Genomic DNA, 15050 nt, shown 5'->3' with positions numbered 1-15050 from the left:
TGAAACTAGTACAAAGTACAGGCAGGTGGGGGGAACGTGTCTGTTTTCACACCAGCTTTGCCATGGAAACAAAGCCTTCTTGGCTCTATTAAGTTTCCCTCAGGCTGAGAGCCATTAGGTCTATGTTGATACTCCCAGTCATCTATCAAATAATGATAATGTGACAAGAGGTAGCCATCTAAATTAGGTCAATTGTGCCAAAGTGTCAGCACATGCGGGCTGTCTTCCAGCACCACCAAATGTAAGCCATGCAGCTCATGCCAATATATATCTGCCAGATTTGTCCCCGTTTTCGGGGTGCAAACGTGAAGCTATGTGGGCTGAGGATCACTTCCAGTTAATGGGACTTTGAGCCAGAATCTCTTTGGCATCAACCCAAATTTGAAATTATTCTAACGTGCGATTCATAACAAATCTGGCATGGGTTTGATCAGGTGGGCCCAGTCATTTTGGCTACCTAAATTCTGTGATCTCTTGCCTTTCTTCTGCAAAGTCAGAGGTGCTGAAGCTGATGCACAGCAGCCTGAGAGCCAGTATTCATCATCTTGTCCAACACTGCAGAGGAGCTTGAAATGATATTTCCTGGGAGGCCGCTGGAGCTCAACTCCCCGTAGCACCCACTCTGAGGCTGTTAAAATGTATAGCCAGTAAACCAACTGAAAGTCCTAAAATATTTCCTCCTCTCACCCCCTTTCTGTACCCTAGGGTTGGGGTACTGTGGGTAGATGAAGACAAATCTGTGAGCCGCGGCTGCTGTCCAGGCTGGCTGAGCCGGGGGGGGGGGGGGGGGGGGGGTTGAAGAGGGAGTGGTGCTGGTGGTTATTTCGGGAGGGTATATCAGCAAGCATCCCCTCCTGTACAGAGTGCTTGAGAGTGACATGGCAAGTGTTGAATACAAGGGAGGATGGACACACACACACACACACACACACACACACACACACACACACTTACACACTTTTGCCCCTTCTCACCCTCCTGAGTGCCCCCCCCCCCCCCTTCCGACACAGCATTCCACTGTGAGCAGATGAAAGCCAGCCACCTCCTGTCTCCTCATGGGTGGAGTGACTTTGCCGTGGTCACAGGGAGACACAGAAGCCTCACGCTCGCTCATTGATACGCGCCGAGTTCGAGGAACTCAAGAGGGGCAGAGCGACATATACATCCTCATACACACAGCAGGCTGTGAGCTGGGATGGTAGCGGAGGAGATCGTGGTCTCCCTCTCAGGAGGAGCTCCATGGGGCTTCAGGCTGCAGGGAGGAGCAGAGCAGCAAAAGCCTCTACAGGTGGCCAAGGTACAGTGGAGCCTATATATATTCATATACATGTATGCGTGTGTGTTTTTACATGTGTGTGTGTGTGTACAGTATGTTGTCGACAGGACTTACTGCCTTGGTGGTAACATGAGTAGATGGGTTTAATAGAGACTGCAGCTGTTAATTGAGGTCTGAGGCCTTGGTGGTCAGTCTTGTGGTGTAGGTAATCCAAGCTTTTGCAAGGAACACTTTAGTGAAAATAAAATCAGAAAAAAATGAATCAGTCGCTCATTGCACTAAGAGCTCAAATCTCTGGTAACTGGGGGATTGTCTTGTGGTGTAAAATGACTAAATACAAGTACTCTTGTAGGTCTACTATTTTTTGTTCGCATCACTGAACTGGAGAGGGTTTAGTCTGATGGGCAAAGTCATACTGAAATGCTTATACAGTAATTAGGATAACAATCAGGATGTCTTTTCATATTAAACTTATGTAATTAGGTAATTATTACTCCAAAAAGAGCCACTTTCCTACTGTTTCTCGAGATGCTTTGATCATGTTTCTTACGCTTCATGCAGCAGCACCTCGAGGATATACTTAGGAAGAACAATTTTCCTATACTCAATTGGCCATAGCCTCAATTTCACCCTCTCCTGCTGCTTGGTTTGTGGGACAGAGAACAGCGTGAACATGTTTTTTGGGGGGGGGGGTTGATCATGGCTCGGGTTTCAGTACTGCATCCTATTGATGGCGATCATACAGTTCAGTCAAGATCAGTCGTTTCTTTCAAATAGGTTAACGCACAGTTAATGTGTGAGCGTGCTCGTTACACTGATGCCGTGTTTGCATGTGTCTGTAGTTGTGCACCTGAATACGTCTACTAAGTTATGTCACTGTCACATATTTATTGGACAAATTTAATCCAAATAATATTCTCTTTTTTTCCCTTTTTTTTTTTTTTTTTTTTGCGGTTTGGTTTCTCCAGAGTCTTTTCATATCTGCGTTTATATTTGCTGACAGACCAGAATGTCGTCTCTAATAAGAAAGGCTATTCTGGAGAGGAGGAATGTGACCTGGCTCGCGCTGACGTTAAAAGTTGGCCAGTCACTCGTAAGCTGTCATAACCTCTGATTCAAGATGGAGGCAGAGTAGCTCTGGCGCCAAAGACCTGTCTTTATCCAGGATTTTCAAGCAGATAAGGTCACCTTTAATTAGGGTTTGATCAGTGTGTGTATGTGTGTGTGTGTTTCCCTCTTGTTGGTGTATGGTTGTGTGTAATCTGTTGTTTGTGTATATATGTGTGTGTGTGTGTGTGTGGTTAGGCATAACTCAGATAAGCCTGGTTGGGAATGGAGCTCCAACTCGAGGATCAGAATAGCTCATTTAAGAGGAGCTGGAAGCTGAGTGAGCATGGAAAAAAGCTTCTTGTTCACACACAAACACACACACACACACACACACACACACACACACACTTGGACTTCCCTGTCTCGTGAAATGTTTAAACTTTTTAACCTATTTTTTGTGCACACATCACACTGGCTCCTGTCTTCCTTCATCCGTCTAGGAATGTGGTTGATTTTCCCGCAAGGTTTTATTTTGGGTCTGTGAGGAACATATGCTGAATGACAGGCATGCCCCTTGGTCCAGGCTAGTGATGCAGCTGTTCAAACCCCCTCTGTCATGATGTTCACTTGTGCATGTGTGTGTGTGTATATACGTATGTGTGTGTGTGTATATACTTTGAGTTGAGATAGATAGCTTGCCCTTTGCGTGTGTTCACGTGATGGTGGAATGGGATTATTGGGTCAAGAGACACTGATAAAGGGAAATACCGTGTCCTCTTTAGAGAATCCAAGTAGGTGCTAGGACACACTCGACATTTCTACCTTCAGCAGCGATAAGGTGTTCGCATTAGTGTTAGGGCACAGAGGGGGAGGGGCCTTATCCTCTTCTTTTAGAGGAAACTGAAATCTAGCGGACAAGAATACTCACCTTCCCTTTTATCCCATCTATCAACCACCCCCCACCACACATACTTCCTGAAGAGTCCTATGACATCATCTCTCGGCGACCTCCAGGAACAGCTGCATGACTTCATGAGTTATTCTGATCCAGGGATGGTGAGAGCTGCCAGCAAAGGAGAGCTGTGCTACAAGTCGGAGAACTTTAAAGGCCATTTCGTAGAAGAGCGCTCTCACTGACTAACACCTCGCAACACTCTTTTTCTTTTTCTTTTTCTTTTTCTTTTCTCGCATTTCTCTATAATGATAAATATTGTTGATTAAAAAAGCAAAACCCTCACTTATTAAGGTCAGGGTCAGGGTTTAGTAGATTAGGGTTAGTGGGTGTACTTTGGTCCGATTTGATTGACAGTGGTCTGATTCCTCTAAATCAAATGTTGCTAAATCCTTATTGGTGCACAGATATGCTTGACATCATCCTCTTCCTGCTGAGCCCCTCCCACTTCAAACTAGGGGTGTCGTGATAAACCGGTATTGACGATAACCGTGATATTTAATAAATGAAATATTGATATCGTGATAATAATACACCTATGATAATATGGTTATGGAAGATGCTCATCAGTTCATCTTGTTGCCTCCTCATTATTCATTAGGTGTTCTTTATGTACGCTTTTGTACAGTTATCGCTACAGACTCTCTCTCCACCTCCCTGCACTTGTATTTGAGTCTCATTCATTTGCCAAAAAACAGACAAAACAAACAATAAACAAAGTTAAAGATGAATTTGACTGACAGCATTATTATATTTTTTTTTCAAGTTTTCATCAGATATCCCGATAATATTGTCATTGTGCATTTGTTTAGCCACGACAATGTTGTTGTGACAATCTGATATCGTGACAGCCCTAACTCACACCAGTGAGAAGAGTACAGGAAAATAAATACATCTCATGTGTATATGAAACCACTGTCAGTAACTAGTGGTTCATCCATAGAACCTGATTGAGAAAATATGTTTTAATTTAAGCCACTGTGTAGAATTTTGATGTGATAACAACATCTTTAAAATATTTTCATGGTGTAAGTTTTCGTTTGCAGAAAAGTGAAACAATTTCAGTGGAAACCAGAGCAGTGTGTGTGTTGCTTTCAGCCCATTCAGTCTCAGTGTTCATAGTTGTTAGATTACAACAACAGGGTCCCAGGCCCAAAAGGTTGGGAACTACTGGTCTAAAGAGTTAAGCAGCGAGTGGAAGGTGTAGATTAAGCGGGACACTGGACAATAAATTGTCAAAAGTATATTCACTGTGCTTTTATGTATTAATGTGTTATTAACCTCTTTCCTCTCTGCAGGTACGCAGGCGCAGCAAAGCCTGCAGAGCTGGACTCAAGGAGCATGATGAGCTGGTTTCCATTGACGACCACATGTGTGAAGAGCTCAGTCACGCTCAGGCCATGAGCCTCATAGATGCACAGAGTGCGACACTCAGCCTGAGGGTTAAAAGGTCAGATCTCTGACTCACACACACACACACACACACACACACACAGACACATACACACGTACAGTACACCACACACCTTGTTACATGAAGGCATATCATTGACGCATGTTTCTCATTTTGTATGTTTGGATGTTTCCAGGGCCCCCTCTGGATTCCACTCCTCATCTTATTCTGGTTGCTCTTCATCGCCCCGCTCCTCCGTGAGGGTCCTGTCTCCCCCCGGAGCCCCCTTGCCCTCCCTCCATCCCTCCATCCTCTCCCCCAGAGGCATCACCTCCCCTCCGGACAGCGAGGCCTACTACGGAGAAACGGACAGCGACGCAGACACACAGTCACACACTCACCGCCGCCAACGCCGCACACCTCCTCATGCACGCTCACCTGCGCGCTATGACAACGAAGAAGAAGAGACCTCAGAGATGAGCGGGTAGGAGATGAGACCTGAAGTCTTCTCTCTCACTTCCTGTCCGATGTATTCTGCCATTTCTTGTATCACTTTTTCCGAAACATCATTCTGATAATGATTATCTTTGCTGCCTTCTGTCATTGATCTCAGGTATGAGAGCGCCACAGATGCAGGGCTTTCCACGCAGGGGCAGTGGGATGGTCAATGTCTTCCTGGCGTCCCTCGCAGAGAGCTAATCTACCAGCCCCCCCAGCCAGAGTGGACCACTCCAGCGCACACCCCACACACTCTGACCCCTCATACACTCACCCCGACCCCCGATCAGGGGTTGGTGGAAGCGGAGGGAGAAGGTGACAGTGGCTTCCAGGAGGCGGGGGGCTGCATTGGGCTGACCTGCCCACCCCTGGTGTCTCCTGAACGGGCGAAAGAGGCGCTGATGTTGGGCTCTAGTAAACAACTGGTGCCCATGGTGGGACCACAGCTGACCCCCGTCAGCGATGAGCTCTCCACCACCTACATGGACAAAGCACGGCAAGCCAGTGAGTATATATCTCCATAAAAAAAACTACAGCACAACCATACAGGTCATAAAGTTTTCAAAATCTAAAAACTGGAGAGTACAAGGAAAAGGGAAAAAAGAGGGGGGGAGAGGAGGGAGGAGTTAGAAAGTCGGGGTTTATAGAAAAAATAGTCCTTAGTCAGATAAGTTAGAGGCTACTGGGATCTTATTTGTGTATGGTAATTGTTCCAGACATCATAAAGATAATATATAACTGATGTTACAAAGCCAACTCTAGTCCTTTACAGCATGCCATGGATGTCTTTGTCAATTTCAGCCCATTAAATTTCCATCCAATAATTGTTGTTAGGCTAAATACAGTTTGGAAACTGGGCACATTGGATCCAAACTTTTGCATCTATCAATTTTGAGGGTATGAAAGCAGAAACAGGAACATCTGTAGTTTCCCAAAGCTAATGCAGCTATTTCTTTTTCACCAAAGCGTTTCTGCTTTTTAATTTAAATTCCAAAAATTCCCCTGGTTTCTCCAAAAGGCATCCTATGAAGTTTGGCTCAAATCCTTAGCTAGATCACCCTCTAGTGGTTATTTTGTGTAACTGGCGCATCCTGTTCCAGTTACAGGCTGGTGGTGACGGAGTGAGATATACCAGATACTTACAGAGGAAGCCCCCCCCCCCCTCTGTCCCTTGGAACAGGAGTCTATCTCTTCTGTCAGTATTCTGGGTATTTGCCTCACTGGCTGTATTTATAGGCACTGAAACTTCTGATTGACAGATTGGCCGCATCTCTGACTTAGGCCTACAGGCCACACAGCTGAATATGCGGTGTATGTATGTGCGTGTTTCTGCGTTCGCGTGTATGCGTGTGTTGGTCGGCTGTGCAGAGTAGGGTTTGTATCAGTAAAATGTCAATGTTTCCAGCACTGAAATGATTTGCCGAATCACTGTTTAATCAATCAATAGAAAATTAAGCAACAAATCTAACTAAGTTTTCTCTCATTTATATCATTATAACGTGTATACGTTTGGGTTTTGGACTGTTGGCCAGACAATAATAATCCTGAAGTCCCCTGTTGGTCTGGGATGTAATTTTCCATACTTTCTGACATTTAATAGGTTAAACAATAAATCCATCCAACTGAAAAATAGAGGACAAACGTTTGTGAGATGAATCTAAGGCGTCCTTAGATAATTGTGGGGTTAGGAAATAAGAAAAATGAAGCTGCTACATAAAATTAAATTTGTTTTTCAGACTTTAATTAATTTTTTCTCCTGTTACTTTTGAAATAATGATTAGTTTTATCTTTGAAGGCCCCAAAAAACATTCAAATGAAACTGTCTAATAAGGTTACATTTCAGCAAGGGGCTGCAAGAAGATGTTGCTTCGTATTAAGGGCCCGCAAGCAAAAATGGTTGGGAACCACTGAATGAATCGCTAAAAATAATTACTGTTGTATACTGAGGTGTCATTTTATGGTAATAGTTGGGAATATATGGTTATTTGTGTTAGAGTTTGATGGGAAGAGTGATACCACTCTTATAACTGCAGGGTAAATAAGAAGCTACAGCCTGGAGGGATTTAGCTTAGCTTAGCATAAAGACGAAACAGTGCAAAGGTCCAAAAGTAACAAAACTAATAACAAATCAAGTAACAAAAGCTCACTAATAAACATGTTACATCTCATTTCCTTAATCTGTACAAAAACTGTGGCGCATTAGAACTTAGAGAGCAAATAAGTGTGTTTCCCAAAAAGTTTGACCCATTTCTTTAATCTCATAAACTCTTATTGACTTTGTCTGGTTAACTGATCTCAACAAGGCACTAGTGTTCACAGCTGCTCACACTGAATAACTGAGTTGTGATATGAGTGACTGTTGCAGTAATGAGGGATCTGTCCTCTGGTACAAGAAGCTGAAGGCCTGAATGATTACGTTGGGGCTTTACTATAGGATGAATGATGACTGAGGTGTCCAGGGACCTGCCCTTTCTCACGTTACAAACACACACACACACACACACACACACACACACACACACACACACACACACACACACACACACACACACACACACACACTTTGCCTTTGGGCTTTGGACTTGGTGGGATTGTTAGCTTTGCTGCTCTAGAGTTGTGTGTCTGTGTGTGAGGTGGTTGTTAGGTATGAAGTGTCAGCAGCAGAGAATGGCACATCAGCAAAGAGTTATGACCGCACTTCCCTCTATAACCTATAATTGGCTTTATGAACTCATACGACAAACACACACAAACACACATATACACACACCCAATGACACTGCTGGTGAGGGGTCTTCCTGTCCTTGTGTATGTGTGTGTGTGTGTGTGTGTGTGTGTGTGTATGAGACAGAGACTGGACAGGTGTTTGATGCCTGTCAGACAGACAGGAATAGTGGGTTGACATCATGTGTTGGTTCGGGTTGCTGGACAGAGACAAAGGTCTTTACATGGGCTGTGCCCTGAGAGAAGAACTGGAAGAAAGAGACAGAACGGTTCCCCCGCTCAGAGCAGAACCGAACACTGCGAGGAGGTGTGTGTGGGAGGGTCTGAGGGAGGTTAAGGACACACACGCGCACACACTCATGCTTGTGAGATGAGGGACCTCACATCTCTTTCAGGTTCAGACGCAGGTGGACACACAGTCCCGCACACTGTGTACGCAGGTATGTGCACGTAACTTCATTTGCACTCGGACTTGCTCACATTAGGGGAGATGCACATCAGTGTTGTTTTCTCTTTCAGATTAAGGGGGATGACCTCATTTCTATGCCATGTCAACACCAGAGAAATCTGAGCATTAATGTAATTCTCATTATTGTACTTCATGGAATTGACTGTTGATCCTGATGTAAATGATTTCGATGTGAGGATGAGTTAGTGAGTCCCTCTACCTGCGATTGTGCATCTCGTTTTGTGGTTTTATGCCTTAAAGACACATGACATAAGCCAATGTGTCTTTGTTGGTGTGTTTCATCAACTTGATGAAGCTACTTTACTTACTATGGGTCAGACACATAAAGCAAAAGTGACCAAAGTTGCAGATTATTTATAGTTATTTTTAGCCATGATGGCAGCGTGGCTCTATGGACAGCAATGTCGGTCTGTCGCTACACCACTTTGGTCCAGACGATAATATCTCGACGGCTATTGGGTGGATAAGAATGAGATTTTGCACAGAGATTCATGATCCCCAGGGGGGTGAATCCTAATGACTTTGGTGATCCGCTGACTTTTCCTCCTCTTCTACCAGCTAGTTGACGCTTTTGTTTTTATGTATTTACATGACAATGGCGGGACAACTATTGATTGGCCCGCCATAAGATTTGACACAGACATTAATGTCATGAATTTCCCCTAGTATCTAAGTATCTATTTATCTATGTCCCTCTCAGGATGGAACGTCTTAACTTTGTTGATCCCTCAATCTTTCCTGTAGCACCATGTTTGGGTCAGAATTTTAATTTGTGCAAGACTTTTGTTTTATGACTAAATACCTGCAAAACCAGTATAATTCTGACTGGCCTCTGCTATTGTTTATGTTTAGTGCTAAGTTGTATTAGCATTTAGCGTAGCATCTCTCTACATACTGCTAGCATGGGTGTAGAGTCGCTCTCTCCTTTAAGCCTTGTTATATCACGTCTTGTGGAGGGTAGCATCAATTTCTGGATGTAGAAATGTCTGAACTGTGCAACAGAAACATCAGGTTTGATTCTGGGATTATTGTTTGTTATGCTTTGGTAAGCCTGACAGTATTAGACTATAGTTATGTAGTGAGGTGAGCCAAGAGACTCAAATGGCCTTGGACTAAACAGAGAGGCACACATGTGGCATGTGGCACAGACACAGACACACACACACACACACACACACACACACAAACACAAACACACACACACACACACACACACACACACACACACACACACACACCCACACACACACACACACACACAGGCACAAACAACCATTTGCCCAAGAGAGACACTCTGATCTAACCTTCCCGGAGTGTATGTGACTCAACTTTGGAGAGCAGCAGGAATTCTTTGTTCTAAATCCACAACACACACTCCTGTCTGTCACTGCTAATCCTCATTGCAGCTCCTCACTGTGATAATACTATAGAAATCAGGCACTATTTGCAGTCAACGAGGGCTATCACACTGTTTTGCTTCCATTATTTGTCGCCTGCGGCTTGTTAGGTGTTCATCAAAAATCCCATTACCGGTTCTCTCCTTTGTTTCTTCTCTCTTTCGGCATAATCATTTAGGTTTTTCTCTCTCTCTCTCTTTCCTCTTCCTGTCTTTCAGAGTTACAGCGTGGGGAGAGTTTGGTGGAGAAACAGGTGAAAGAAGCTCGTACTAAATGCCGCTCTATTGCCTCTTTGCTGACTGATGCTCCCAACCCCAACTCCAAAGGGGTGCTTATGTTCAAGAAACGCCGGCAGAGGGCAAAGAAGTACACACTGACCTGCTTCGGCAAAGCTGAGGGAGACGGAGGAGGGGAGACAGAAGGGGAGACAGGAGGAGAGACAGAGGAGGAAGGAGGAAGTTCCATCCTAAGTGGCTCAGAGGTTGATGAAGAGGGATTCTCAGGATCATTTGATCCCACGTGGGATAGTGGTTATCTAGACCTGTTGGACAGGAGAAGCTCTGCTTGCCCGTCAACTACACCGACCACTCCAACAACACCAGCAACCAATCACAGCCCAGGGCTGGACATCTCAGCCTATCAGACTCCAGGACTTCTGACCCCAGTCAAACAAAGCCCAGGGTTGGAGGTCTCAGGGCTGGAGAGCTCAGCCTATCAGGGTTCAAGGCTGGAACGTGGCGTCACGAAGCAGCCAATCAGTAACCACGCTGCACACATGTCTCCTCCAGCTGTGGCTCTGACCAATGGGGGTTCAGTAGCTGTTAGTCGGGCTAGTGTAGTTCTCAGCCCGCCCTCTCAGACACCCCTTCCCAGTCAAAATGGGCAACATGGCAACTCTAATCCCGGCCTTGATCCTAATCTTAGTCCCAGTCCAATCACAGACTCAGACCATCACCTGAACGCCAACTTCAGTCCTAATACAGGTGTTCTGAACCGCACTGCACGCCCCTTCACCCCTGGCCCTACCCCTGCTCGCGCCTCTGTGACGTCAGTGATGTTTCGCCCTCCGCAACCCAAACCCACAGCCATAACCATGGCGACCAAACCGGTGGCGGCCGTCTCCATGGTGACTATCTCACCCACTCGCCATCCATCAGCGCCAGATACGAGGAGAGCGGTGTCTAGCACCTCTCTGTACATCCCTGCAAGAAATAAAGACAGCAACACCCATCCCTCTGTTAACTCCCCCCCCTCAGCTCTCTCGCCTCCCTCCTCCCTGTCTTTCTCCCACCCTCCTGCGAACCCACACACATTTTCACCTCAGTCTGCCGTGCATGCTTCCCCCTCCGCCCCCTTCCCTCCTTGTGTAGCTCAAGGTCCCGCAGTTTGTCCATCACCCGCTCAACCCTTCTCCCCTCCAGCTCCACTGTCATTTCCCTCTCCTCCTGCTCCTACTTACCCACCTCCCTCCACCTGCATGGCTGCTCCTCCCATCTCCCCACCACATCTCCCTGATCCGACTCAGGTCTCCTTCCATGCCCAGCCCGCCCATCCTCTTCCTCCCATTCTACCTTCTCCATCTCCATCTGTCCACCCTTACATCAACACGACAGGTGCAATGACTCCCAGCCCCCACGCTGCCATGGAAACTGCATCACCTCCCCAGGCTCCTGCCGCTGATTCACTTGTGACACGTGAGCAACGCATCTCTGTCCCCGCCTCTCGCACCGGCATCCTGAATGATGCCCGTCGTCGTAGCAACAAGAAGCCAATGTTTTGCGCAGTCCAGAACAAAGATGTTTCTCCAAACCCGGACTTGCTGTCGATGGTCCAGAACATGGATGACCGCTTTGTTAGAGCCCCGGGTGCTGAACCTGGAGTTGCACCCAGCGGGGAGGCCGGGCATGAGTCGGGGCCTGAGGAGGACTGGCTGAGGCTGGGGGCAGAGGCCTGCAACTTCATGCAGGCTCAGCGAGGACCCAGGCCGCCCCCTGTTGCCCCAAAACCTCAAACCCCTCAGGTGCCACAGCTGGAGGGGAAGGGAGGTCAGCTGTTTGCCCGCAGACAAAACAGGATGGATCGCTACGTTGTGGAGCGATCTCCCTCTGTCGCTGCAGCACCTTACTCTCCTGCCCAAACAAGGGAGCCCTCACCCACACCTTCACTCCCTGCCACCTGGAAGTACTCCTCCAACATCCGTGCTCCACCACCCATCAGCTACAACCCCCTCCTCTCCCCCTCCTGCCCTCTGAAGGCCCAGAAGAAGCCCGAAGTGAAAAAGTCTGGGCCAGCTGGATCTAAAGGGCAGAAAGCGGGCATGAAGCCTTTGGACATTATGAGCCACCAGCCCTACCAGCTCAACTCTACCCTGTTCAGTTATGGGGGCGGGGTTCCCCAGGACACCTCCACCTACCAGCAGCAGCAGCAGCAGCAGCAGCAGCAGCAGCAGCAGCGAGGGATGACAGGTGGTCCTCAGAAAACAGCCCGAGTATACGAGGTGAAGCGTTTCTCCACGCCCCCTCCCATGGCAACAGGGCCTGCCCTCAAAGTCATCGTCCCTCGATCAGCTACAACACTTGGAGAACCGCTGTGGCGCTCTGATGTCGTGTCTCCTCCACCCACAATTGCTCCTGCACCCTACCAACCCTATCAGCCTCAACCCCAACCTCACCAACCTCAGTGGGCCGCTGCCCCTCTGTCTCCCCCAGTGCCTCCCGCCCCTAATGCCCCGCTCCCTCAGCTCCCCACCTTCTCCACCTTCTCCTCTGCTCCTGCTCCAAACCCAGTCCAGATCCCTACGTTCTCCCATCATCAGCCCTCCACCACCGCGCAGGCCAACAGGGCGTTTAAGAGTGCTCCAGATCTGAGCCCCCTGGGTCCCGCTGGTGCCTCTCAGCCGGTGACCAGCAGCACTCAGCCTGCCAGGGTACCCAGGCCCAGGTTCAGCACTTCCAACCTGGGTCTGCAGCCTTGCGTCTGGCGCCCTGGATCCACTATGCACTAAAACGGATTCCGATCTGGACATAAGAAACTTTTTTTTTTTTTTTTCCAAATAAGTCTATGTGTTTTTAGTATTGTAATGTTGTTGTTTAGGGCTGCAGCTTGGGGTTTTATCAGCCACATTTTATCACAAGATCTGTTTGGATCAGCCACACATGTAGCACATTTTATCACCAACATTTAATCATTGACTCTTTTATCCAATGCATTAGGTTATAGTTAAAGGGAACACTGTGTTTTTTTTGCAAAGGAAAAGTGGTGTGGAAACCTGAGAAAAGGTTTAAAGAAAAAAGGAGAACAACTGCAGATTGAAAGGACAGAGAGGGATGCTGGGAAAAATAATGGGAAAATAAAGTTCTGTAAATATTGTATTGAATGATTAAAGAATTAAGGTTAAACATAATAAAGAAGAATAGAGGATGTGAAAAGACAAGAGTGTTGTAAGAGAGATGGACTAGTAGTCAAGGATGGGAAAAAGATGAAAAGACACTGATGAAGTGACATTATTGAAACAATGATGAGATTTGACTTTTAGCTGCACATCTGGAAACATCCTGCAGTACCTGTTGCCATCCAACAACAGCTGATCAGAATATTTGAAGTACTAACAAATCCCCCCTTTGTAATATATAGTCTAAGGATTTGTGTTTGATGATCCTGAGTGTCTTCTTTTTTTTCTTTTTTTTTAGTTGTATTCTGCAGCAGTGTGTGCTTTTGTTTCCTGTAGTTTTTCACAGCTTGTAACGAGTGGGGGGGGGGGCGGGCTTTTACAGTAGACTTGATTTCTGATCTGCTGATATGGAACAAGAGAGGCATAAACGTGTCTGTTTAGCTGTGATTCTTTTACACAGGGACATGCAGCTGAATAAAAATAGACATGACTCACCTCAGCTGTCACTCTGTTTCTTCCTCTGTCACCCACGTCACCGCCGGCTCCCACACCAGTCCCCAGAATCCCCCCTCCCTCCCCTTAGTTTTTTTTTTTTTTCTTTTTTACCCTTTTCTCTCTTTTGGGCGAGAATAACAGCTTAATTGTTGTCTCAGGATTTAGGTGGTTTAGAGATCAAAAACACAGTCTTCAAAAGCGACAGTTAAGGCATTAAGGTAATGTTTTTTTTAAAACGCTCACCACATGGAGGCACTGTAGGATTTGCCATCCAGACACGGTTTATCATCTCCTCCCTCTCATTACAGATTTTACCTTGGTAAAATGTCAGTAACATGTAAGGTAACAGTCATACACACCTGTCTGGGAAAAATATATATAGTTTTCACCTTCTTATCTTTTCCTAGCTGCAGACACACAGTATATTTGGTAATTGAGTTGAATGAGAGAAGATAAAAAATAGTACAAAGTACAAACTAATTTTTCAATTTTTACAATATCTGATCATTGTAGCTGCTCGGACTGTTGGCTTACATTTCAGAGCACTTTAATGGCAGCCACCTGATGGCTTCAGAAATGTGAAACTCAACCATGCCCACAGAAAGGGATCTAACCTTTGACCCTTGACTGGGATCAGGTGACAGACGGGGCTAACTTTAGCAGCTAACTTTAGTCCTATTCAGGTCCACTGGTAAGCTTAGCTGCTGTGCTAGTGGAAGGCACAACATACACACATACACACACACACACACACACACACACACAAAAATCCCTCCAGTGTGCAGTAGCATATTCGTTTTTCCACAAACTAGGCCACTGGATTTTAGAAATACATAAAAGCTGTAGCTGCACTTACAGTAATGACTGAAGTGGCTCTTTTAACTCCTGGCCATATCACCAAATTCATTCTGCAATTCTCCTCTTTCGGTCTCTCTCCCCATCTCTGATAATTCCTCTCTCACTCATCTGCACCACACACACACACACACACACACACACACACACACACGGCTCATTTCACCTATTTTTGGAGCTTATAATCTCCAGCTATTTGGCCCAGTGCTAAACTCTTAATTCTAATGGCTTTTTTACAATGTGATTGTGGGTGGAGGGGAAGTGCTACCTCATACATCCTGTCTCCTCTCGCTGCTCTGCCAAAGAGGATCTTTCCTCACACCATGTTTCTGGGTCAGCAAAGCAGAGTGTTTTGGGGTCAATGGTCAGGGTTTAAGGGCAGGTCAGATCACATACAAATAATGGCCATCCTCCTCCTTATTTTGTTTGGTCATTTTAGGGTTTTCATTTTGGTTCCTTTATTATTTTCTGTTTCATTATTATCTCATCTGTTTTACTAAAAGGTCATTTGTAATGATTGACCAGCTCAATAATAACTTTTTGAGTGAAA

General features: G+C 46.1%; 1 protein-coding gene across 1 annotated transcript; it reads left to right on the top strand.

Moving 5' to 3' along the window:
* The first annotated feature begins 1000 nt into the window (after nt 1-1000).
* LOC130162083 (synaptopodin 2-like protein) lies at nt 1001-13645 on the top strand. Its single transcript, XM_056365598.1, has 5 exons — nt 1001-1297; nt 4577-4728; nt 4868-5155; nt 5285-5673; nt 9978-13645. The coding sequence occupies exons 1-5, from the start codon at nt 1196-1198 to the stop codon at nt 12761-12763; spliced, it is 3717 nt and encodes a 1238-aa protein (XP_056221573.1). The 5' UTR covers nt 1001-1195; the 3' UTR covers nt 12764-13645.
* The last annotated feature ends 1405 nt before the right edge of the window (nt 13646-15050 follow it).

Source organism: Seriola aureovittata, chromosome 21, assembly GCF_021018895.1.
Source record: "Seriola aureovittata isolate HTS-2021-v1 ecotype China chromosome 21, ASM2101889v1, whole genome shotgun sequence".
Lineage (NCBI taxonomy): Eukaryota > Metazoa > Chordata > Actinopteri > Carangiformes > Carangidae > Seriola > Seriola aureovittata.
Note: the sequence above shows the minus strand (reverse complement) of the source record. Positions and strands in the feature narration are given on the sequence as shown.

Coding starts and splice junctions, on each gene's coding strand:
- LOC130162083 (XM_056365598.1), top strand. CDS start 1,196: ATGGTAGCGGAGGAGATCGTGGTCTCCCTCTCAGGAGGAGCTCCATGG. Junction 1,298..4,576: donor AGCCTCTACAGGTGGCCAAG/GTACAGTGGAGC, acceptor TCCTCTCTGCAG/GTACGCAGGCGCAGCAAAGC. Junction 5,674..9,977: donor GGACAAAGCACGGCAAGCCA/GTGAGTATATAT, acceptor CCTGTCTTTCAG/AGTTACAGCGTGGGGAGAGT.